A 25,419-nucleotide genomic window follows, 5' to 3' on the forward strand; every position below is an offset into this window, starting at 1 on the left:
GAGAGGAGAGCTCTTCTGAACAACAGGGAAGCGTGGGCTCGTTTTCTATTTCAGTCCATCAAGTTTTGATTGCTGACAGTAGCCAGCTGCACCATAACGGCGTTGGTGAGTATCTCCATTATCTTATTACCGTTATCTTGTTACGCGATAATAGCCCTTATGTTGACACGACCCGAGTTATTTTGGGAACGCTGCTAAGGCGAGACTTTTATAAAAGGGTCTCGGTTCCATGTGTCGATTCACCAGCCACCCAACTAATCATTTTGCTGTCTACAAGCTGTACGATCATTTCATATTGTGTTTGATCTGATAACAAATTGCGTATCGTAGCTCTCCCCGCCAGCATACCCCACATTACCATCAGCATGGTGTCCATCCAGATCAGAGCTGTGCTAAGTACGTGCCCTAGTGCAAAGTGAACCGCGCCATTCATTCACAGACAAATGCTTATTTAGCGGGAGATGTTTGAACCCTGCCTTTAAATGATGTTCAGTGAGTTGCATTGCTGTCATAGTTCTATACAGGCGACGACTGATTCAGCTGAAAGGTCTCCCCAGTGGTGGAAGAATTACTCTTTTTTTTTTTTGCTTGAGTAAAAGTATCAATACTACAATGTAGAAATACTCCGTTACAAGTCTGGTATTCAGAATTTACTTGAGTCAAAGTACAAAAGTATTTTGACATCAAAATTTACTTATAAAGTACCAAAAGTAAAAGTACTCCCATTTCAAGTTTTCAAAATGTATACAAATCTTTTGAAAATAGCTGATCTACAAGCTCACAAGGCAGCTGGTTAATGTGTGTTTAGTAATTCAAATCTAAATCTAAAGTAAAAATATCTAACTCAAGTTTTCAAATAATTGTATTGGAGTGAATGTGAAAGTACAATATTTTCTTCAGAGATGTAGTGGAGTAGAAGTAAAAGTATTGACAATTGGAAATACTCCACTAAAATAAAAATACCTCAAAATTGTACTTAAGTACTGTAGGCTACTTGAGTAAATGTACTTAGTTACTTTACACCACTGCGTGACTGTCTCCATGTCAGTCGGCCAAAGTAGTTAATGAAAGTCAGGGTCAGTGACTGGGAGACATTAAGGTTAACTGCATTGACAGATGCAGGACTGGCCAACAGAGGTCCAGATTTCTTGTCCACCTTTGTTAGCATATGGTTGTTGACAAAGTGTTGTCTGCCAAAAACGGATTTCCCGTTTTATATGCATAAAACTGCTTTTATCTGTCCAGTCGACTAGACAGGACAGTAACGTAGGCTATATATCTTGGTCAGCTTTGTTATCTTAAAGGAGGAGTTCACCCAAAAAATGAATTATTTTCTATCAATTGCACACCCCATGAAGCCTTGAATACATGGATTTATTTTGTTTTTTGTCGCATTCCTAAGCCAATAATTTGATGCCCGGGTGTATTTCCGATAGGAGATACAAAGAATCTACTTTGTGTCTCCTACCGGATACATTAGCCGGTAGGAGACAGGAATGAAATTATTATCTTAGGAATGTGACAAAAACACAAATAAATCCATGGATTCAAGGCTTCATGGGGTGTGCAATTGAGTAATTTTTTGGGTGAACTACTCCTTTAACTGTATTGAGAACTCATGCCAAATATCACTCAAGTAAGTTACACAGTAACCATGTCTGTGTTTTGGCAGCATTTGCTGGTCAAGTTCTTATCAAATTACATAGGTCAGATTCCTGGTCAAAGTTGAACAGCTTTGTCATGTGGCAGTGGTTATGAGATGGCGACATTGTCAACACTGCTGCTGGGTTACAACAGCAGAGGGGCTGCTGCGCAATGTGCACATGACTGCTTTTATATGTAACCCCCAAACTGGATCTGTTCAGGTCAGGGCTCAGTTTGTCAAAACAACACGGCAGCCAATGCCATTGTGTGCTCTGTGAAAAGTGAACAAGAGCTAAGCCAAGCCACATTATGTAACATTTTTATTACACTCACTGCTTGTCATTGGGGAGGCGGTATAGCGACCAGGATTACTACATGTTTTTGTGAGGGTATTAACTACCCTGACAGTACGTTTTAACAGCGGGCGACTCTCGGGCGATCGCCGGGCGACATCGTCCAAAAGATAAAGAAAATCCATCTTTCATCGCCCCCCCGCCCACTTCGCCCTATCGCCAGTAGTTGCCGGCTCTCATAGACATATAATGCACTTCTGGAAAATACTATTCTGATCGCCCGCTGTTAAAACGCACCGTAAGAGACACGGGGAGAACATGCAAACTCCACACAGAGTAGGCCCTTTCGCCAACCCCACCTAGGGTATGGGCGCTGATGACGCTGAGGAGAAGACACGCCCCCAGTGCCCACAGCGTCCCCGGCGGGAATCGAACCCAGGACCTTCTAGCTGTGAGGCGACAGCACTATAAGGACACTTTTGAATGGATGTAACTTATGTATTTAACAGGCATACGTTTTATTTTTCTTTGATCCTTTCAATTAGATGTACAACTGGTTAATACTAGCGTTGTAAACCATCCCGGTCGCGTGAATTCACATTATCATGTGTCACCAGAGGCAGCTCCACAAATCATGTTCAACCCAGATTTGGCTCAACTAAGGGAATGAACTCGTTCTCATGCTATTCATAAAAAATGTGGAATGCCCTACCAAAAGGAGTAAAGGAGTGTAAAACCCTACTCACTTTCAAAACTGCCCTAAAGATGCACCTTCAGGAGGCTGCAATTCAAAAATGGCCCCTGTCTAAGTCTTAACCTACCCCCCCCCCTTTCATTTTCTTCTTTTGTATATATTTTTTTCTCTCTTCATACCAGTAACCTGAAAGCTGATTGTATGACATTCTGTATAGTAGTGTGCATATCTGTCTGTCTCTTATATGTCATCATGATTTGTGTGCGGTTCTCATCTTAAACAAGCTAAGTGCTTAATGAGTCTTCCAGTTTAGTAGACCTTGTATTGTGAATTTGTACTTCCATGTACTGTGATTCTCATGTCTTACTAAATAAAAGTACATCAATCAATCAATTCTGCAGACTGGTCTGGCACCAAGTGCTGGGTGGGCGTTTTGCAGAAACCAAAAAGTGGAAGAGCCAATCAGCGTCTGCTCTCAGGGCCCGACCCTGATTGATTGACAGGCGGTGATTTGGCTCGTCCACTTTTTGGTTTCTGCAAAACGCCTTTCTGCACCCAGCGCTTGGGGCCAGACCGGTCTGCAGAAGACGCATGATAATGTGAATTCACACGACCGGGATGGTTTACCTAGGTTAATACTGCTCTGGGAGGTCTTGTGGTTGTAGAATATGATTGGGTTGAGAGGCCGGAATGTCACCGGTTGGCCCCCTGTCCCTGAGCAATACACTTAACCCCTAACTGCTCTCCAGGTCTAATGACTGCCGCTGCTAGTTAGGATGGGTAAATCCACGGGACAAATTCTACTTATGTGAAAATGTACTGTAGCAAATGCCCCAACAACAACTAAAGACACAATTATTATAATAATAATAATAATTATTATTTATTATTTTTGTGTATTTGACCCCTTGATCAAGACATTATTATGACCTCTATGAAAGTGGACTCGGCCTCTACATGTCTGTTCAAACTGTCATGTCATATATCTATCTGCATCACTTTTCAGTGCTCGTGAGAAGAGAGAAACAAACATGTCTTTGACCAATGGCCATGTGAGCAAAGAGACATGGGACTCTCATAATAAGATGATGTTGGAGCCTCTGGCCATCAACGATTCAGAGGTATGTTTTTTTTTTTTTTTAACATATCTTTTATCCTCTTTTAGCAAAGCATTCACATGTTGTGCATGTAGAATATATTCTGCATGTATACTGTACAATTCAGGGACGAATATACATACATTTCTGTAAAGGAGACAATTTCATTTTCCAGTAATAGCATAACTTGACACTGTAAACAGTGGGTAGTACCAGCAGTCACAGAATATATATATATATTATATGTATACAGTATATAACACGTTATATTAATACATTGTAAAGCAGCCTGTTATCCTTAATTTATACTCCATTGCACGAAGGTGTCCCTTGCCAAAAAGTGCAGATCTACAAGCTAACGACAGCTGTAAGCGTCACCTTCTTCCACTTTAGCTATGCATGGTATAGTTTTTGTTGTGCTGAGTGATTGAGAGTGTGTTGCCTTAAGCAGGGCTGCAGTTTCAGCAAACTGAATATCCCCCCAGATGACTCGGTGTCAAGTCACTTTGTTCTTTACGTTGATATATGCGACTCTGTCAGTGTCTAATTGGTATTGTGTACCTCAGCTCTAACATGTTTACCATCTCTTAAAGTAATCTATCACCACACTGTGAGTCACAGGTTGTGAGTCAAGCTACTGTATATAGGCCATGATTACATGCCAGATTTTTATTAGTTGTGCACTGGTGTCGTGCCCCAAAAACCGCAGCAAACTATTATTTCAATTTCAATTCATGTGTATCTGCTTCTATGTGTCTCAGATATTTGCCATCATTAAGAAGGAGAAGCACAGACAGACATATGGCCTGGAGCTCATTGCTTCCGAGAACTTCACCAGCAGGGCTGTTCTAGAAGCTCTGGGTTCATGCATGAACAACAAGTATTCTGAGGGATACCCTGGACAGAGGTATTTTTGTACAGTACATACTGAATGCAGTCCTCATCTAGCTTGTCCATTGCATATAAGGAACATGAACATGTAATACTAATTTAGCCTGATTTATGGTTTGTTGTGCAACACAGTGACACCCACACTCAACTAAGTATAACTCTTTAGGTCTGGTTGGGGCTGATGTGTAGTGTACATGTGTATAGTAAATCATCTGGCCACCTTATGCAGAAGAGGCAGAGTCATAAATCTAGAAAGATGGGGAAAAATTTGAAAAATGCAGTATTTTCCTCTGAAATGATAGATACCACAGAATGTGAGCTCAAATGATGTCATTTTTATTCACGGTTTCTTTGTTACGTCTAAAGGTATAAGCGCAAAAATTACTTTTGTCCAGCTCCTCAGACATTGCAGCAGCATAGCATAGTAACAGTGATAAACAACAGTAAGATATAAAGGCACACATCTAGACTATACATACAAAACAACAGTCTGTCTGTCTTTCTCACTCACACTAGCAAATCAATGTAAAGTAACAGCAACAAAAGATCATTCATATTTTTTGTAATTGTAGATTAGTATGTGTCTGACAAATTGCATGTGTGACTGGGTATGTCCAGATACTATGGTGGTACAGAACATGTAGATGAACTGGAGAGGCTGTGCCAGAAGAGAGCCCTGGAGGCCTACTGTCTAGACTCTGACAAGTGGGGTGTCAATGTACAGCCATACTCAGGTACTGTATGAAATGTTGGTGTTTACTTTCTTTTGAAATGGCTGCCGTGTGAATATGGTCAATACACATGCAAGTGAAAATATTTGCATGCTAATATGCTAGTGCAGAACTAAACTAGAAAATGTGCTCCTCGGAGCACAGGTCTCCGCCAGTACTGTTCCTGATTAATCCTGTCTTACCTATTTATATTACATATTGTCACGTGTCACTTGACCAATGTTAGCTTGGCTGATGGAAGCTCACTTCAAAAAATAAAAATGATTTTTTGAAGTGCGTCACCTATTTATTGGTTTCTATGTCATCATGCGTCTCGCTAGCCAATCAGAGCATTGGTGACAACAATATTGTCACGTGAAGCTTGACAAATGTTAGCTTGGCTGAGACGGGGTACACACGGAAGGGCAAGAACGAAAACATACTCTCCACCTCTGGCGGAGACAATAATTTGGATTATTATTACTTATTGTCTCCGCCGTAGGTGGAGAGTATGTTTTCGCTTCGTCCCGCCGTGTGTGAGCAAACATTGTTAGCCAAGCTAACATTGGTCAAGCTCCACGTGACACGTGTCAATATGTTGACACCAATGCCTTTGATTGGCTTGAGGGACGCATGACGAAATAAAATCCTATAAATAGGTGTATCACTTCAAAAAGCCGTTTACGTTTTTTGAAGTGAGGTAAGACAGGATCAATCAGTCTTGATTGGAACAGTACCTTCCAGTCCAAATCACCCGTCCGTGCGTGTGTGTGTCCCTCTGAGAACACCTAACATTGGTCAAGCAAAGGCGCAGAAGGCCAAAGCTAAGAAAGCATACTCATCTACAACAGTAACACAGAAGAGGACTATAGAGTTGAATTGATCCCACAACAAGGCCGAAGTCTTAATACTGTAACAATTGGCCGCCTTGATCAAATACATTATGTAGCACTAGAGAAAACTGACATAGATCAAACACACCAATCAACTGCTGAAACTGTTCAAGACAATGAAGATGAAGAAGACAGACAAGCATTTGAACAAACCAGTCAATTACGACGACTCCCATATGACACATTGCTTCAAGAAGAACATCTTTTAGATGCAGACACTACATATTCAGTCGCCCCTGCAGAACACCAAAAACCACGCGCATTCTACCAAGACGACCCGTTCTACCAAGACGACCTGTGCTATTAAAATAGCACGGGTCTGCTGGCGGAGACTTGTGCTCCGAGGAGCACATTTTCTAGTTTTTAGACATTTTAATGATCCCCAATCTAAACTATGTTGCTAAGATGTTTATGTAAACGCTACAAATGGTATACTAGTGGTAACATGCATTATCTGTGCCCAGAGGCACTGCTCCTTGTTCATTTTTCATTATGAATTGAAAAACATTTTAAAATAGCCGATCTACAAGCTCACAACGCGTTGCATCACTACTTTTGTGTGACGCTCTTGTATGACGAAGTAGGGCATTCATTTATGGAAAAACATAAAAAGCTGTGTAGCCACTTGTATATGATGTGTGTGTGTGTGCGCGCACACATACACACACACACACACACACACACACACACACACACACACACACACACACACACACACACACACACACACACACGTGTGTGTGTGTGTCTGTTTCTAGCATGAGATGTTTCACATCCAGTATCAATTAGACGGGTTAATTCAAGTGATCTCACCGGGAAAGTGTCGATCAGTAGCTGCTGAAGACAAACAAAGCTAATTTGATTGAACATTGGCTCATATGCCTTACCGATTCTCCTACAGGGTCCCCTGCTAACTTTGCAGTCTACACGGCCATGGTTGAGCCTCATGGCAGGATCATGGGCTTGGACCTTCCAGATGGAGGACATTTGACCCATGGTTTTATGACTGAAAAGAAGAAAATTTCAGCCACGTCCATCTTCTTCGAGTCTATGCCTTACAAGGTACACGCAGACATAATTTATGCATTCCTGAAATATAGTGTATTTATTTATTTAACAATACTTATTGTACATGAATATCATACAGTGGTAATTGCACCCTACAGATTAAAGATAGGATCTTTGTGGCCTTTTTTGTAACAATGTTATCGTAATGACATTTGACTAATGTAAGAGGATTATCACACCGTTATCTCAGATTCTTTACAGCTCTCATAAATTTGTGTGAGTGTCCTTGAATATCACTATTATATTGTCATTCCAAGTTCAGCAGTGCGGCTACGTAATAAGCCTTACTATCATTCTAACATGTAGCTGGTGTTGCTTTCCCCTTCCATTCATCTATGTGCTCAGTTGTTGCTTTCCTTGTGTAGGGTCAAAGTCTCAATTTCCTGCCATGTTTACATGACTGTCAATGCATTTGTGTTTTTTAAGGTAATCTTTTGCCCTTTTTTTCTTTATTAGAGTGTAGAAAGACAGGAAACTAAGCTCAGAGCGAAAGGCAGACATGCATGACAGGAGTCTGTTTCAAACTCGGTTCTTTGCGAATGAGCGTGTGGTCTGTGCACTATTTGCTGGACCGACCAAGCACATGTCAATACATCGTTTATAACTTTGCATTTGCATTTTTTCTTCACTTGTGAATCCATTGCCTGCAACTGGACATTTTGTGTCACCCCACATAGTTTTGCAGGGCCTTTTATTTTTATTTTTAAAGATATTTTGGCTTTTTCTGCCTTTTTATTAATAGATCACAGTAGACTGACAGGAAATAGAGAGAGAGAGAAGGGGAGTGACACGCAGAAAAGGTTGTCGGGATTACCAGCCTAGGTGCCTGGACTGCTACGCCAGCCGTCCAGCAGGGCCTTTTATTAGACTAACTTAAGATCAGTATCGGTTGTACTGTTACCATCATGTTTGTGTTCAGCATTTTCTAGTGTTGACTGTATGAGGTGATGTGTTTGCAGGTGAATCCAGAAACTGGCTACATTGACTATGACAAACTGCAGGACAACGCACGGCTGTTCCACCCCAAACTAATCATTGCAGGTCCAGTATATATACACACACACACACACACACACACACAACATGTACTTTATATACGTGTGACGGGGTCATTTCTCATTGTCATTAATTCTGTGTTGCACGGAGAACATCTTTCTTTTCTGTCCGAATCTGGCAGAATGAATATACCTTTCGATATGTACTACATTCTTAGGTATATGAGGAATTAAATTGCCAGTGATGATGATGATGATTTCCCCCTGTCGGATTCCAGTCCATCTTCGCTATATTTTTCAACATAACACCTTTATGACACCTGTGGCTATATAGTTTACATAATTATGCTATACTATCTTAATCCATATTTCTCTTGGAAGATATGAAGATTATTGCATTTACTTTACAACATGTATACAGTCGAGTCACAGCTTAGCTTCAGCAGCATCCTTGGATTTCTCAGTCCGAGGATCTAGGATCTAATCCAAGGATTTTGAATTATTTTTGTTATTGAGTCAGAGGGCCCTACTTTGTGTGTATTAAATACCCGGTCTTATGACTTGGCTTAAAGGTAGGGTAAGTGATATTTTGGGGTATTTATTTATTTTTTGTTGAAAAGGTTAAAGTACTATATTCTGATCATTCAGTAATCATTGCTACAGAGCGTTTGTTCGGTCACAGGGGTCTCTCCAGCTCTTTAGTAAACAGAATATACGTACATTTTCCGGTAGGTGACAAATTTTAAGCCAATTATCAGGGAGAGAGCACTGAAAATGAATTTTCTGTTTAATAAAGAGCTGGATAGACATGGAAGACTCCTTTTACTGAACAAACACTCTATAGTAATGAGTACTATCTGAATATAGAGCGAGTACTATCTGAATATAGAGCTATTTAACACTTATTTTAACCAAAGTAAATCACTTACCCTACCTTAAGACCTGGAGGCGTGGCCACTCAAAATAGCGAAACCGCATTGGCCACACTTCCAGGTCTTAAAGGGATATTTCACTTTCAAAAAAACTTTGGGTCATTTTATCATCTACTCAGGCTTTTGTGAGCCCCTGAGACCATTTTTAAGTTGCTTGATTCAGTATTTAGATATTTGATATTCATTTTATCAGACACGCCCCCTTCCTATACAAACCCATTATAACTTCAAACTCCATTTTAACCATGTTAGATTTATCAAAAACACCCGTCCTTGGTTCTGGTGACTCACCCCGCCCTCCTAATACGCGAGGGGGCCGTGTTTTTTTTAATAACTTTCTTCACTTATTTTATTAATTTTTTTTATTGTATTTAATTTTTTTCATTTTCCAAAAATAATATTAAAAATACATGAAAAACGTTATCGAAAAAACACGGCCCCCTCGCGTATTAGGAGGGCGGGGTGAGTCACCAAAACCAAGGACGGGTGTTTTTGATGAATCTAACATGTTAAAAATTTAGTTTGAAGTTATAATAGGTTTGTATAGGAAGGGGGCATGTCTGATAAAATGAATATAAAATATCTAAATACTGAATCAAGCAACTTAAAAACGGTCTGGGGGGCTCACAAAAGCCTGAGTAGAGTTTTTTTTAAAGTGAAATATCCCTTTAATTTAAGTCATAAGACCTGGTATTCAAGACACGCAAAAAAGGGCCTTGAGAGACCAGAATCCACAACTCTCCACAACTACAGCTCCATCATTGGACTATTTCTTCTTTGTGGTTTCAGTATGTAAATAAAGTTTGATTTGATGTTTAATGAGGGAAATATACTGTAGAGAGGTCGATGAACACTTTAAGGAGTGCTGTCTCAGTGCTATGACAGGCAGGAACTCCAGACTGATACCTAGTGCCTTATTAATATTATTTGTATGGAGATACTGTGGTCTAAGGCAAGAGTAGAGAATGATAGGTCTCATAACTCTTGTTACCAAGCACAGAACAGTTAAAACTTGCTTTTCTTCATCAGAGGCCTGACAATAGCTGTTTTTAGGCTGCGTGGATAAATTACATGATGTACTGTAGAACCTGATCATCAGTAAGATAATGCTTGCTTAACATTCTTCTTATCAAGCCTCGTGTTGGTACAGAGTGACATTTCAAAGAAGACACTAAAGTTCAGAAATTATTACATTAGCTATTTGAGTGACCTTATGTTTAAACCATGTTATCATCATTATTTCAACAGCAAAACGTTTGCACAAAACCACCATTTAACTAAGGTTACTCCTCCCCCAACACAACTGGATGCTGCTCTCTGCCCCTCCCCTAACAATGTTACTTTAGACAGCTACTAGCTAGGCAACGAAAATCAAAATCTGTTTTTAATACTAGAGCAGAGGTTTTCAACTGGTGGTCCGTGGTATTGTGAAGGTATTGCATGTGGTCCCTGACCATGCATTCAGTAATGTAGGAAAGTGAAGATTTTTTCCACCTTTCTTTCATTGTTTTATTTAGGAGAAACTTGTCATTTGAGGAGGCTTATGCTTCAATTCCAAAAGTACTACAAGGACATTGACATGTTCACAGACTTTGGCACATGTATGAAGCACAGTCCCTTGTGAAGTTCTGGGTGAGTTGTGAGGCAGAATTCCCAGGGCTTACAGTAAAAGCAACATTTTGTAATTTCCACACTGGCATAGCTGAAGAATATGTACAGGGCAAGGCTGGAGACAGAATATGACATGAGACTCTGTCCCTGTCCACCAATATAACCAAGGAGAGACGTGGACCACCTGTAATCATGCCATAGACCACTAGTGGTCCATGGACCACTTGCAGAGAAACCAGGTGACCTAAGATGATGTGTCCATGTAGTCAGTTACCGGGAAGTGGGAGGTCAAGAAAGTCCACCTAAAAGGGAGTTAGAATCTCAAGAAGGGTTAAGGTGTACCCGATTGCCAGGTTGAGTCATCATTATTAAGAAATGTGCATATGTCTGCTCAGTAATAAGTGTCACAAATCACTATATCAGTTAACATGAGTTTAATATAGAAGGTTGGATAAAGTACGAGAACAGAATAAGGGTGACGTGGGATAGGAATAGATCAGTGGTTCTCAACCTTTTTTGAGCTCTGGACCACTAGCCTATTTCAAGCAATCTTCACCGGCCACCCCATCCCACCTTTTCATTTCAAGCTTTTTCAAGCCTTTTGTTGTTCACAATCAGTTGAAACCCCCTGTACTGAGTGATGTTTCAAAAACTGGGTTATTAAAAAAATTACAGGACTGAACCTGATTCTCCTTTTCCTCTCCATTACGTTTTTAGGAACCAGCTGTTACTCCCGTAACCTAGACTACGCCCGTATGAGGCGGATCGCCGATGAGAATGGAGCATACCTGATGGCCGACATGGCTCACATCAGTGGACTGGTGGCTGCTGGCGTCGTACCCTCACCCTTTGAGTACTGTGATATTGTTACCACGACAACGCACAAGACATTGCGAGGCTGCCGTGCCGGAGTCATTTTCTACAGAAAAGGTAGAGATGAGAGGGAGACATGTGAAATACCACAATGCAATAATAATTCATTGTTCGTTGTATTTGTTCATTTCCCCCCCCAGCACAGACTCCCTTAATTCAACTTTTTACTCGCCTTCTGACGTGTGTGTGTGTGTGTGTGTGTGTGTCAACGCCCCCCATCTCTCTCCTCATTTCCTATCAGCCTACTTTCCTCTCAAATAAAGGCCCCAAAAATATATTTTTGGGGTCCTTTGTACTCAATTCATCGACACATTTAATGACAGACAAATATACACTACTATGCAAAACATCATACAAACAGTTTGAAAACGAAAACAAAAACTAAAATATGTACAGTAAACAGCATGTGTTTGTTGTGTCCTCCTCCAGGAGTGCGTAGTGTGGATGCCAAGGGGAAGGAGACTCTGTACAACCTGGAGTCTCTGATCAACCAGGCTGTGTTCCCTGGTCTGCAGGGAGGACCTCACAACCATGCCATTGCAGGTGCACATGAACACTTGTTCTCATGCCATTCATTACTCACTTTTATCTCTTCAAAAAGTACTGAAGTGTACACCACATCTTGTATCCCCCCTATATGGCTTTGTCCTGAGATAGATATAGATTAGGGCCAGACCAGTATATCGGTCAGGCTGATAAAGCAGCCATTATTTAACTTTATTTTTTTTGCCGATACATCGGTATCGGCAATTATGCAGCCAATGTGTACCGATTTTTAACTGTGTGTGTGTGTGTGTGTGTGAACACAGGTGTGGCAGTAGCTCTCAAGCAGGCCATGACCCCAGAGTTCAAGGCGTACCAGTTGCAGGTTCTGGCCAACTGCAAAGCTATGTCCAAGAGCCTCATTGACCATGGCTACAAGATTGTCACAGGTAACAGAAATGGCACCGCTCTGTGAAGCGTTAAGAATAAATGTGTAATAAAAGCTTTGCCAAGATACAGATTGTTGACAATCTGCTTGAAAAACTCGTATTCTCCTGTAGATGGTTCAGACAACCACCTGATTTTGCTGGACCTGCGTAACAAGGGAAGCGATGGAGGACGTGCTGAGAAGGTTCTTGAAGCCTGTGCCATCGCCTGTAATAAGAACACTTGCCCAGGTCAGTGAGTGATTTCTGGTCATGCGAGTGCACAAGCAACTTTGTGTAAATATTCAGCATTTCCTTTATGTACCTTTATCCAAAGCACTTTACATTGTGCAAAGGCTTTTTGCCTTTATTTTGATAGTACAGTGGTGAGAGACTGGTAACAGGGAGAGAGTCGGGGAGTGACAAATCCGCAGTCGGCCTTGGGAATGGAGCCTGGGACACACTGTCAGGCATCAAAGCCTATGTGGTTCGCGCCTCAATCACTTGGCCATCGGCGCCCCCAAGTGCATGTTAAAGTTATCTGTTGTTGTCAAAAAGATCAATTGGTCTGAAATTATTTATTGGGAATTACCCCTTTACCCCTTGAGATGTACCATCTGGTTTTCAAGGGGGTCCTCAAGTTACAAAACACATTTAGAAAAGATATTTCAAAACTTGATCTCACTTGATTCGATAGTTTCACTTTATTTCTCTCGTTGGCTAGATCTCCTTTTCCTCTCTACCACACACACAGACACACAGACACACAGACACACAGACACACAGACACACAGACACACAGACACACAGACACACAGACACACAGACACACACACACACACACACACACACGATGATAGCACTGGTAGTCTATATATTTGCAGTAATAGCCTATGCATTTTTCACCAAATACTGACTCAAAAACATGTAGGTGTTGTTTTAAATCTATTTTCTATATAATACCACCCTTTAATGTCCTTGGGTATGCAGCTATGCATACATAGAGTATGTAGCTACTGGCTAGTTTGTATAGTCCCTTGTGTGCATCTGTTATTTGTTTTTATATGACAGTGTCGTTGGTCTAATCATGTATTGTGTCTCTGTCTCTCTCTTTCCAGGTGATAAGAGTGCTTTGCGCCCCAGTGGTCTCAGGTTCGGCTCTCCTGCCCTGACCTCTAGAGGCCTGGTGGAGGAGGACTTCAAAAAGGTGGCAGAATTCATCCACAGAGGTAACTTTTAGCCATTTGAAGGGACGGTCAATTTGCTTCACCATTAATATTTTTGTTTTTCTTTTGGGTCCATGACCATGACATGTTACTGACAAAATAAATATTTGTGTAGAACAGTCACTTCAGGTGACAGAAAATTAATTATTATATCATGGCTTTTGCTACCTTGAGTGCAGCAAGGTAGCAAGGTTTCCCGCCTAAGGTACTGTTTGCTTATTTAGCATTTAACAGTAGTGAATTATACATTTTGTTGCTCAAATTCAGGTTGGTTGATAGCTTTGGTATAACTATATACCATGGATATGAAGTCTAATGCCTTCACCAGTGGCTACGAAATAAAACATTAGGTAGAAATCATAATAAAAAATTGTCAAAATGACTAGATTTAAGGTCAGCTTGAACCTGAGTGGAGGCTTGACCATGGAGTAGTCTAAAGAGTAATGCATTTCTCTGGTGGGAAAAGAGCTGACATGATTAGATCTAAACATAAATGTTACATATCATCCTCCTTGTTTGGGCAAGGCACTGTGGGACTACTTCCTTGTACAAATGATTCTCAATATCAGTTATCAATATTAATCATGCTACTGGTTGCAGTGACAACCAAATTCCCTTGCAGGGATCATTAACATGTTATGTTATTCTAAATGCATGTATTGCATCTTTTCTATATCCGTAACCCTGTTTGCTACACCCCTGTCCTCTAGGTATTGAGCTGACACTGGAAATCCAGGCAAGCCTGGAACCAAAGGCCTCTCTGAAGGACTTCAAAGAGGCTCTGGCCCAGGGAGAGAAGTTCAAGCAACGAGTAGCTGAGATCAGGACAGAGGTGGAAGCCTTTGCAGGACAATTCCTGATGCCCGGCCTACCTGAGCTGTAATAGATGTGAATGTTTTAATAATGATTTAGACTGACTGCTGCTTTTGAATGCTCATTGATATGACATTTTTGTTTGTGACTGTGCACATCCACTGTCAAAGCTGAAATCAACACAATTCCTCTTGACTTCCATACATCTGTGGGTATTCAGTTTATGAAGTTTGTAACCGATATCGCTTTATTTAAAATGATGTGTGTATGATAATTCTGTTTTTGGAAAATGATGTCTCTCTTTAAAGATTGCTTGTGGGGTGAATTCAGGATCAGTCATTTGTCATTCTTGAATCCAGACAAAAGAGGTGTTACTGAAATTTGTCAACTTAAACTTTTAAATGTGTACACTGCTCAAATACATTTGCTGTGTTGGCTACCGTTGCACTTCACTATTCTGATTAAGTTCAAGCTTTAACACTGGCTTTAATTATGTAAGTAAAACTTGTCATTTAAGTGGTATACTTATGTGTTCACTGCTGTGTATGCTTATTCTGTTCAGAATATGACCAAATGCCATTCAACTGTATTTGTTCTATGTTCTTATTGAATATTAAAGTAGGCTAAATGCAACAAGTCCCTTTTCTTTAATTGGTAAAATACATAAATAATAATTGGCCTTAGCGCCAAGGACCAATGTGTAACATTGCAGCCACCTACAATGAGATTTAGATAAGAGTGAAAGTAGCCTACAACCCAAACAAATATACGATTACTAACACGGTAAAAGAGGTAACACAAAGATTATACAACTTCATGTTCAAAATGTTCAGCCATTGTGTATTTGCAGTCTGCAGTCAAGTATTGGAAACCAACTATTGAGCATATGTTTTTGCAAAGGTCATGTCAGTATTACACTTTGGATTGACATGCATACCTATAGTACAGATAAACTATACTGTGATCAAGTTGAGCAATTGTTATTAAAATCTCCTGTAAACTATTATGGGAAATGTAGCCTATGGGCAATAAACCATTATTCAAATCATAATCATTCCTTTTAGCTTTTGATTTTGTTAGATTGTATAAACGATTCAATGGATTTTAAACGTCAGTTAAATGTCTAGGTGAATGTTAATGTTTGGCTTTATTTTCTTCCCTATATATAAAGGGAAAAAATTATTTAAAAAATAAATTACCGCGTATTGAGATCTGGCACAAAATAAAACTATATTATGCAAAAGAATAATATAACAGAATTACTTTTTTTGTAATTTTTTTGGGGTAATTTTATACCTACCTTATTTACAGATATAGTGGAGATGGACAGGAAACAGGGAGAGAGAGACATGCAGGAAAAATCGTCGGGGACGGGAGTGGGACTCGAACCCACGACGCACTGTCACTACTGTCAGGCTACATTGGAGCCTAGGTGCCCGGACCGCTAGGCCGGTAAATAATGTTCCTTGCAACGATGATCGACTGCTCATGCCTGGGCCATCAGGTCAAAGGTCAATCCTTGCGCGCTTCACCCGGCAGCATCAGCAGCAGCAGCAGCAACAGTTCATCGTGAACAACAACAACCTTCTTTTAATAACGAAACAACACACCTACATTACATCTCCATTTGCCTTCTAGGTCGCATAGTTGGTTTACATGGATGCATTGCTAACGTTACAGCGGCTAGCACTGTTTAGCTCTTAGATCCAGCGGCTAGCATTACGTTGGGTTCAGTTAGCGGCTAAGTGTTAGGCTAGCAGGTTTGTTCTTGGTGCGTGTGGGTCCAGTGAAGCTGCAGACATGCAGGAGCTGCTCGCCACGGTGGATCACATCAAGTTCGACCTGGAGATCGCCGTGGAACAGCAGCTGGGCGCTCAACCCCTCCCGTTCCCCGGGATGGACAGTGAGTGCGATGCTATAGCTGCTGCTAGCAGCTAAAAATGCTACCTGCGGCTAATTTGACAACAGCATGGTGTTTACATTCAGTGGTGGAAAAAAGTATTCACATCTTTTACTTAAGTAGAAGTATCGATATACTGCAGTGTTAGACATGCTCTGTTGCAAAACGTCCGGAATTCAAAATTTACTTGAGTAAAGGTGCAACTGTATTGGTATAAAATGTAGTTAGAAGTACCAAAAGAAGAAAGTACTCATTGTGCAGAATGTACCATTTCACGAGTTTTCAAATATAAAAAATATTTTTTGAAAAGAGCAGATGTACCAGTTCTGCGACGCATCGTCTATTTTCAAATTGGTGAAATGTGTATAGGGCTGAAGTGGTTATTGTATGTCTTGTAATAATAATCAAAATCTACAAAGTAACTAGTAACTCAAGTTTTCAAATCATTGTAGTGGAGAAAAGGTACAATATTTGCCTCTGAGATGTAGTAGAGTAGAAGTAAAAGTACTGAAAACTGGAAATACTCCTTGTATTGTATGTGTAAGTACCTCAAATTGTACTTAAGCACAGTACTTGAGTAAATGTACTTAGTTACTTTACACCGGTGTTTACATTTACATCAATAAAGTTGAGGTCACGCAACAACGATAGTAAAAATCCTCTGCTAATTTAACTGTGAGAATCTACAAATGTAACCACATGGACCCGGGTCCATTTGGTTACATTTTGTAGACTGACAGTTCCAAATGGATAAATTAACACTGAGTATTTGACTGTCAGTGTGTGTACTCACAATTTACAGTCCAAGGAATCTGTCAGCCCCTGATTGCATTGTTGTTAATGTAATATTATATTCTCTATACTCTCTCCTACAGAGTCTGGCGCTGCTGTCTGTGAGTTTTTCATGAGGGCAGCCTGTATGAAAGGTAATAAAATAATTCCTACAGCCTCGAAACTTGCAATTCTGTTTTTGATGTTTTCTTTATGCTTCTCACACCAATATTCAACAGTAATTATATAGTTCTCTATCATTATTTTGAAGTAAAAGTTCCTCATTTATCAATTTGTTATCCATACCCCAGACCTTCGGGGACAATATATAGTGCGATTGCAGCACAATTCTCTCGCGTTATAATGCATGGATCCAATTAAGAGTGTGTATTTTAAATACACAACAATCACATATTATCAAAGATACACAGTACTTTGGTTTAATGGCACCTTTCTTGTAGCTCAAAATGCATTTACAATGTTTTCAGCAATAGACAATTAAATTAAAAGAAAAGAGTAGCTACTTGCTGCTACTGCAGTTTACATGCTCAACATCATTAACAACTGAGAAACTGATATTTGGACCAAATTTACCCTGGTTTCAATACCAAAATCCCCACTACAACAAAAATATAGACAAAAAAAGTGAAACACCTAATGGTCCACATCCAGGAAATCCTAACCCATCAGCGTATTATTACCAATGGAATTGGACAGTTTATGCTCCATTTCATTTGTCTGTCTGTTACTAGATCATCTCCACGGTTATGATCACATCACACATGAACTTTCAGAAAAATTGGTTCATAGGGCACAGAATTACTAATGAACTTTTTACACTGATTGGTCGAAAGGGGCGTGTGGCTTCTCATAAAAAGACATGTAAGTTCCAAAGAGTTTCATGTAACTAACCACATAAAGATTATTGTGCCAATCAAATAAATGAGGGTTCTGGAGGGGTAACATCTGTTTACTGAACAAATATAGTGCTGAAATATCTGACATGTGGAAATTCTACAGCTCTTGACGGTTACATAGTGTAGGCCTGTATTTATTTTCTACATGCATTTAAAACAAATAGGCATTTCTCGTTTTTCTTTGTAAACTCATCTGGTCGTCTCTACATCCAGGTGGGATGTGTCCATTCCGTCACATCAGCGGAGAAAAGACTGTTGTGTGTAAGCACTGGCTCAGAGGTCTGTGTAAGAAGGGAGACCAGTGTGAGTTTCTCCACGAGTATGACATGACCAAGATGCCCGAGTGCTACTTCTACTCCAAGTTTGGTAAGGGACATTAATGAGAAGCCATATTTTTGTGTATATAAATATATATGACCTCACTTTGATTCGATTATGATTCTTTAGGAAACAATTAAATGCATCACAAATTCTCTACTTTCATCACGGTTAGATTCATTTCCGTTGTTTTGACACGACTCAATTTCAATACAGAATTATTTCAATTCACAGCTTCAAGCTCTCAGCACATTTATTATCCATATTTCTATTTCCAGAAAAAAGTTTATAACATGTTCTGTGATTAAGTCCTTTTGGTCAAGTTGTAGACAGCAACAAACATGTTCTGTGATGCAATGACTGGCAAAGCAATGGAATCAGGATTACATTTGAAAATAGCTTGAGTCGTTGAGTTGAGTCACTACCTTTCCTTAGGATCAATGCGTCACAATACATTGTTGAATTTTCACCGCTAATATATATGTATATGGCTGATGCATTATTGTATACACTTGATTTTTACATCTTATATTTAGATTTGAATCTTAAGCTAGTTTAGCAGATATGAGATGCTTGTTATTGTTAATTTCACTTACACAAGTGAAATTAATGCCCTTACAACACAGTCTCTGCCAGCTATCAAAGCCATATGTGGTAGCACTGATTCTGTGTGTTTATCTGTTACACTCTTCCAGGTGAGTGTAGTAACAAAGAGTGTCCATTCTTGCACATCGACCCTGAGTCCAAAATTAAAGACTGTCCCTGGTACGACCGAGGATTCTGCAAACACGGTAGGTCCAGAGAACTACTGCTGTGATGATGGAATTGGAACACAGATCTGATATGATAAAAAAGCCTCATTTCCGGTATCTTTATTTTTATGTCCATAATGTTCTCTATTTTGTGTCTCAGGCCCTGACTGCAGACACAGACACACCAGAAGAGTGATATGTATGAACTACTTGGTGGGCTTCTGTCCAGAAGGAAAATCCTGTAAATTTATGCAGTAAGTTTATCCTTTTTAATGTTTTGGCCACCACAGAAATAACATTTGAACAAAATTTGGAGGAAGTCACTGTGTTAAGAAGGATTTCTCTGTAGCCCGTGATTATTGTAATAAATATATACCCATGTCAGTGGTAATATATGTGATTGATCTTAAACATAAAACCACAGATGTGCAGTGCAGTGTTTGTGGAATAATAGTTTATATATTTTCTCCAGTCCCCGTTTTGAATTGCCCATGGGAGCCAATGACCAACCTCCTCTAATTGGACAGCCACTCCACCAACACCAGAACAAGGTTTGAAAGACATGCACACGTTAAGCTTAGCCTAAATGTGATCTTATATTACGATATATTCATGAATAGTAAAAAAAAAAATACCCAGCTTCTTTGAACAAGACAAAGCATTTTTTTAATTTCTTAACTGTTTCCCTTTTCAGCCTGTGCCAACGATTGGTCGCTCGTCCTTGTCTCTGATCCAGTTGACCAATTCAAGTCCTGGCCCAGGCCCAGGTCATTACCAGCATCGGCCACAGTACCACAGTAACACAGGTCCCCCCATGCAACACAACAACATGGGAGGCAACAGAGGACCCCGCCCATTGGACCAGGTCACCTGCTACAAGGTGAGACATCTGGCCATTTGTCTCTAGACACAAACTGATGGATTAAAGTTCTCAGTCGCCACGACTGATTTCAGTCATCTGGATTCCATACAGTCAACATTTCCTTCTCTTGGCTTTCTCTAAAGGATGATTTATGAGTGCCGGTGTCGCACACTGAAAATAGCTGATCTACAAGCTGCGATGTGTTATGAGCTTATAGATTGGCTATTTTCAGTGCAATACATAGCACACAACAAAGTATAAATCAGGCATAACCCTAAACAAAGCATGTGGTTGTTAAAGTCAAGCCCTACAGTAATAATAGATATACAATTTATATTAAGATTGAAGAGTATTAGAATTGGTCGAACTAGCAATAGAATACATGTGTCAGAAGCATCTTCCATAAACCTAATGGTCTTGGATATTTCATGAAAGCAAAGCTAAACGCCTTAAACTTCTTTAACTGGTTGGCTGTATGTAGAACAGCGGGAACATACATTTAGACAGATAATACGTAAACATCATAATTTTACATATTGTGCTTATTGTTCAGCACTAGTAAAGGGGAATCCTTTTCACGCCGTTTTGCAAATCACAGATTGGGACTTGGCCTGTAAATGTTTCACTCGAGAGGTTTGATTTATCTTTAATCCAAGCAAACTACAAGATGACGCACACTGAAGGGATAGACACCCACATACGTATAATAAAGAACACACAAATGTGTTGGGACACATCTATGAGGTTGACTGCCTTAAGCCTGATTTACAGTATGCTTGGTTGCGAATCGGAAATAGCAGATCAACACGTCACGCAACCAAGTATAAATCAGGCAGTACATTGGCATAAGGAAAATTTCTTTTTTTTACTGAGTGGGAATTAATAGACATTTAAATTCAGCCATGGGCTTTTTATGACTGTACATTCTATGCTATTTATGCAGATGCTAACATCAGCCAACCTCTCTTCTTCCCCCATGCACACTCTCTATAGTGTGGTGAGAAGGGTCATTATGCCAACAAATGCACCAAGGGCCACCTCGCGTTCCTGAGTGGACAGTAGCCTTCAACCTTGAAGCCCACACGTCTATGCTGTGGTCTTATCGTCTGATCTGAGCAGAGGTGATGAAGACAGGATGTTACGGAATGAAGAATACGATGAGGGGAAGCCACTGCACAACTTGCGAGTTGTAATGGCTGAAGCACACCTAATTTTATTTTTCACTTCTGCATCATTATGTAGATACAGGCATCTGTTGTCTGCTCAAGACTCGGATGATTTAGCAGTGACGGCACAGAATGGACAGAGTTCACTTCCTGTGTGGCCTTGAGTTGAATGACTTGAACAGTGAAAGTAACATTTTCTATATCTTATTGCAGATCTGTTCTATAGCATTCTGTACGATACATGGACCCCGTAGGAAAACGCCAATAACCGGTGCTCATTTGCATAAAGCATCTCAGAACAAGGGTGATAGGAGACCCCTCTGCTTCTTAAACTGAAGTTCATATGGTCTTGTGATGTCACTTTTGAACCAAAATAAGTACTTTGATTTCATATGGGTTCATGAATGCTGTCATGGGGTCTGTTCGACAGTGTAAAATAAACAAGTGAGATGACAGTTATCAAGAATTGTGTATTCCACTAGTATGACCTCAGAATGTGTCCTGTAGTCATTATGGATGAAAGTTGAAATATTGTATTCCGTGCGTAGCCAGACTATCAGAATTCTACACCTGGGGAACCAACATTGACAACATTCGCTGCTAACAGAAGTCTAATAACCCTAATTTGTAGGGGTGTGCCGATTCACCAAACGATACGATACACTTTATTATGAAATATGGGGGAGAAAAAAAAGCAAACAATTCTGTTTTTGCATTCAGATATGCGAACATGTAGCTTTTCAGCTACAATAGCCGTTTTGAATCCAAATAGGGCAATAGTGTGACACCTGACCCGAAAAAACATGGTCACCCTTTTCACCTTGGGGCTGTTTGCATGCCTGATTATTGTAATAAAAATGAAAACGTTTCTCAAAACGATACATAGTCACGAAAACGTATCGCGATATATATCGGCACACCCTTACTCATTTGTAAACCAAATCCCAATATGACTGACCGCCCTAATGTCTCTTTGCATTAGTACCACAATGCAGTTTAATCTGTCTCCCCAGTTTCAGATTATTCAGAAAGTGGAGATCTTTGGTCATAGTGTATATGAAAGACAGTTCTTAATGTTTCTCTTGACAGCATTATGCCATATTTTTACAAATGTTAAAATAGAGATGCAGTTTAATGACACTGAGAATAATGGTTTTCTAAATCTCAACCCACAACCCATAGTATCTAAGTCCAACCACAGTATATTCATTAATAAATCTCTTAAGTACTTTTATTGGTCAAGCACAAGCACATATTTAACAGATGGGTCAATGCTGCAAAGATTTTGGAAAGAAGGGTCACAGTTCAACCCTTGGAAAGTAGACAGGGAGGTGGAGATCAGTGGTACTTCCTCCAACGATCATGCTCTGCAGGAGACGAAAGAATGGGACAGATGAAAAGAAATGTTAGATAACCTTATTATACGAAGTAGTATAGTTACAGAATTCTCAGAAAGGTGAACACCTACTTGAACAAAGTAATTGCAGCCCAAAACAGTTAATTGTTTTTAACCAAAGGCAACTTACTTGACAAAAATAAACTTATGGTATGCGTTTTGAAGCCGTTTCAATAATAGCTCTAGTTCAAATTAATGTTTTAACTGCTGTAGAGGAAGTGAGGTGTGTTGTGGCCGTGTTACTTACTAATGTGATCAAATTCCCAGAGGTAGCTGAGAGCCACATAGCCAACCAACAACATAGCAACACCACCGATTCCTCCCTTCTTCACGTTGATGTACTTGTTGTTGTATCTGTCATGGCCTGAGAAGAGAGAGTAACGCATAACACCATTAGCAAGGGCATCTTTGGTTTGTATCTGTCCCACAACCTTATTCATCACTTGATATCCATCATCTCTAGCCTCTTTTCAGTCATGTCTCCGTCACTCCAGATTTGACCAAAATAATTACTGGAGAAAACAAAAAAAGAACTTACCCCTACGAAGGGCAGCGATGATGCCATTTGGAGTGAAATCCCGACTTCCAAGCCAGGGTCCCAGCTGACCCAGTTTCACGTCCATCAAGCGCATCTCGGCTATGGGAACTGGCACAGAGAACATATGGCAATGACACTACTACCATTACACACACATTATGAACACACAGCAATGACATTGCCATGGCTTGTGGCGGACATTTGTCAAAATCCTTCTTTTTTTTTTGGACATACAAATGAGTGAGTGGACAATAATATTACCAGAAACACATAGCCTTTACAAGCCTTTACAGGTCTGTAACTCTTGAGTTATGAGAGTCCTTGAAAATAAAACGTTAGAGAACCACTGTCCTAGTTGACTCCTAATTTGGCATAGTAAATCAATGTCATACATATTCTGAGGACTGACATTCAGCAATTAGGTCTTGTTATGATCAAAATAAGAACATTGTTGTGTAAAAAACTAAAAATCTAAAATTTGGCACGGACAAGGACACGTCTTGCCACAGACACATTGATGATGGTGACCCCTGCACAATTACACACACGTGTATGTATTGTACAAACATCTAATAAAAATTACATTCATAAAATCAGGATAAAATATTTCCTAAGACAACAAAACAATAAGTGTGATCTATAGGCCTATACTTACATGGGAACAATTTAAGAATTATATGCACACTTGATATTTTAGACATTCAATTTAGTAAAGAAATCCGGTTTATGTTAAAGATATTTTAAGAGCAGTGCACTTGACAATGTAGTTCGGAACATTACGTAAGGTTAAAATGGGTTCACACAGATCTCAAATCCGTTTGACTTTGATTCGGCACCACGCCTCCGTTGGGGACAATGACCGTCGAGACAAGTTCAGAACAGAAATACAATAATGAAAGAAAGAAATTGCAATAATGCAATGTTTCATTACAGACTGTCTATTTAAGCCAGACACTGATCTGTGGTGCACGGGCCACTGTCTGCAACCTACCTGCTGCATGGCTATCACACACGGTGGCTAATGTTTAAGCTAAGTTACGAAAAGCATTGAGCACACCACAGGATTAGTGTGACAACTTAATGCAAATGAAGTGGAATTAAAGATCTGCGACACAGATTAATATGACAACGTCACTGTCAAAAAGAGGCTCGCCTCTTTTACAATGAAAACTAAACTGCCTTTGACAGCTAGAGCTAAAGTCCTTGACATGACTCTGGTTTCACTGCGGCCTTGAGGGGAAAAAAACTAAACAATGCTGCACGTTAATAGCTTGTCTGGTCGTTAAAATGCAGAGTCTGTGGAAAAATACCAAACACCTTGACAACTGAGGCTCGCAATTATCACCGAACACCAGTAAAACAATAGTTATATGACATACGAAACGACAACATTACCTAGTTTGTCCGCCATCTTGACCGTAGAAAGAGTGCCGAGCGCAGAGAGGATTATGGGAATATAAAGAGAGCAGAGTGCATTATGGGAGAAGATGAGAAGATGTACTTATTTGTCTGTCCGCATGGGGGCAGCAGAGGGAATACAAACTAAACCGAAGAGAGTTTGCAGAGCAGTCATGACTGCTGCTGTTTTAACCATTCATCAGTGGTGGAAAAAGTACTCTCATTTTTTACTAAAAATACTGCAATGTAGAAATGCTTTGTTACAAGTGAAAGTCCAGATTTCAAAATGTAGTAGAAAGTACTCATTATGCAGAATGTCCCATTTCGCAAGTTTCTAACTGCATAAAATGTATTAAAAAATCTTTAGAAAATAGCAGATCTATAAGCTCACAATGTGTTGCATCGTAAGGCATTGTGAGCGTGTAGTATGTTTTGTAATAGTAATCTAAATCTAAACGAAAGTTTAGTTTTCAAATAATTATAGTGTAATTATAGTGGAGTAAAAAGTACAATATTTGTCTGAAATTGGAAATACTCCAGTAAAGTAAAAATAAATAAAAATGTGTACTTAAGTACAGTCAGTACTTAAGTAAATGTACTTAGTTACTATCCACCACTGCCATTCATCTATGATATAGTTCAATGCATTCATCCCCTTGTTTGTGACAGGTTTCTTTGAACATTTCGAGAGTTTGGATAGTGGCGTGGATACTGGCTGAAAAAGAATGAGATAATTATGTTCATTCATTATGT

At 39.8% G+C, this 25,419-nt stretch overlaps 3 protein-coding genes across 3 annotated transcripts; 2 read left to right on the forward strand and 1 right to left on the reverse strand.

Moving 5' to 3' along the window:
• Nucleotides 1-15,275, forward strand: LOC308098000 (serine hydroxymethyltransferase, cytosolic-like). The gene is made up of 12 exons (XM_080446207.1): nucleotides 1-105; nucleotides 3,638-3,752; nucleotides 4,490-4,635; nucleotides 5,238-5,353; nucleotides 7,124-7,284; nucleotides 8,250-8,331; nucleotides 11,546-11,758; nucleotides 12,131-12,244; nucleotides 12,511-12,633; nucleotides 12,745-12,861; nucleotides 13,728-13,838; nucleotides 14,546-15,275. Exons 2-12 carry the CDS (start codon nucleotides 3,663-3,665, stop codon nucleotides 14,716-14,718), a joined length of 1,446 nt encoding a protein of 481 aa, XP_080302333.1. The 5' UTR covers nucleotides 1-105; nucleotides 3,638-3,662; the 3' UTR covers nucleotides 14,719-15,275.
• An 895-nt stretch (nucleotides 15,276-16,170) lies between these two features.
• cpsf4 (cleavage and polyadenylation specific factor 4) lies at nucleotides 16,171-21,782 on the forward strand. The gene is made up of 8 exons (XM_080446721.1): nucleotides 16,171-16,551; nucleotides 17,424-17,474; nucleotides 18,450-18,602; nucleotides 19,250-19,345; nucleotides 19,467-19,560; nucleotides 19,779-19,857; nucleotides 20,001-20,186; nucleotides 21,162-21,782. The coding sequence occupies exons 1-8, from the start codon at nucleotides 16,449-16,451 to the stop codon at nucleotides 21,228-21,230; spliced, it is 831 nt and encodes a 276-aa protein (XP_080302847.1). The 5' UTR covers nucleotides 16,171-16,448; the 3' UTR covers nucleotides 21,231-21,782.
• Nucleotides 21,783-22,537: 755 nt separating this feature from the next.
• atp5mf (ATP synthase membrane subunit f) lies at nucleotides 22,538-24,717 on the reverse strand. The gene is made up of 4 exons (XM_080446206.1): nucleotides 24,664-24,717; nucleotides 23,269-23,376; nucleotides 22,978-23,094; nucleotides 22,538-22,701 (listed from the first exon to the last, which is right to left on the reverse strand). Exons 1-4 carry the CDS (start codon nucleotides 24,677-24,679, stop codon nucleotides 22,673-22,675), a joined length of 270 nt encoding a protein of 89 aa, XP_080302332.1. The 5' UTR covers nucleotides 24,680-24,717; the 3' UTR covers nucleotides 22,538-22,672.
• Nucleotides 24,718-25,419: the final 702 nt, after the last annotated feature.

Source organism: Gymnoscopelus braueri (assembly GCF_963280865.1).
Source record: "Gymnoscopelus braueri genome assembly, chromosome: 13".
In the NCBI taxonomy this organism is placed as follows: Eukaryota; Metazoa; Chordata; class Actinopteri; order Myctophiformes; family Myctophidae; genus Gymnoscopelus; species Gymnoscopelus braueri.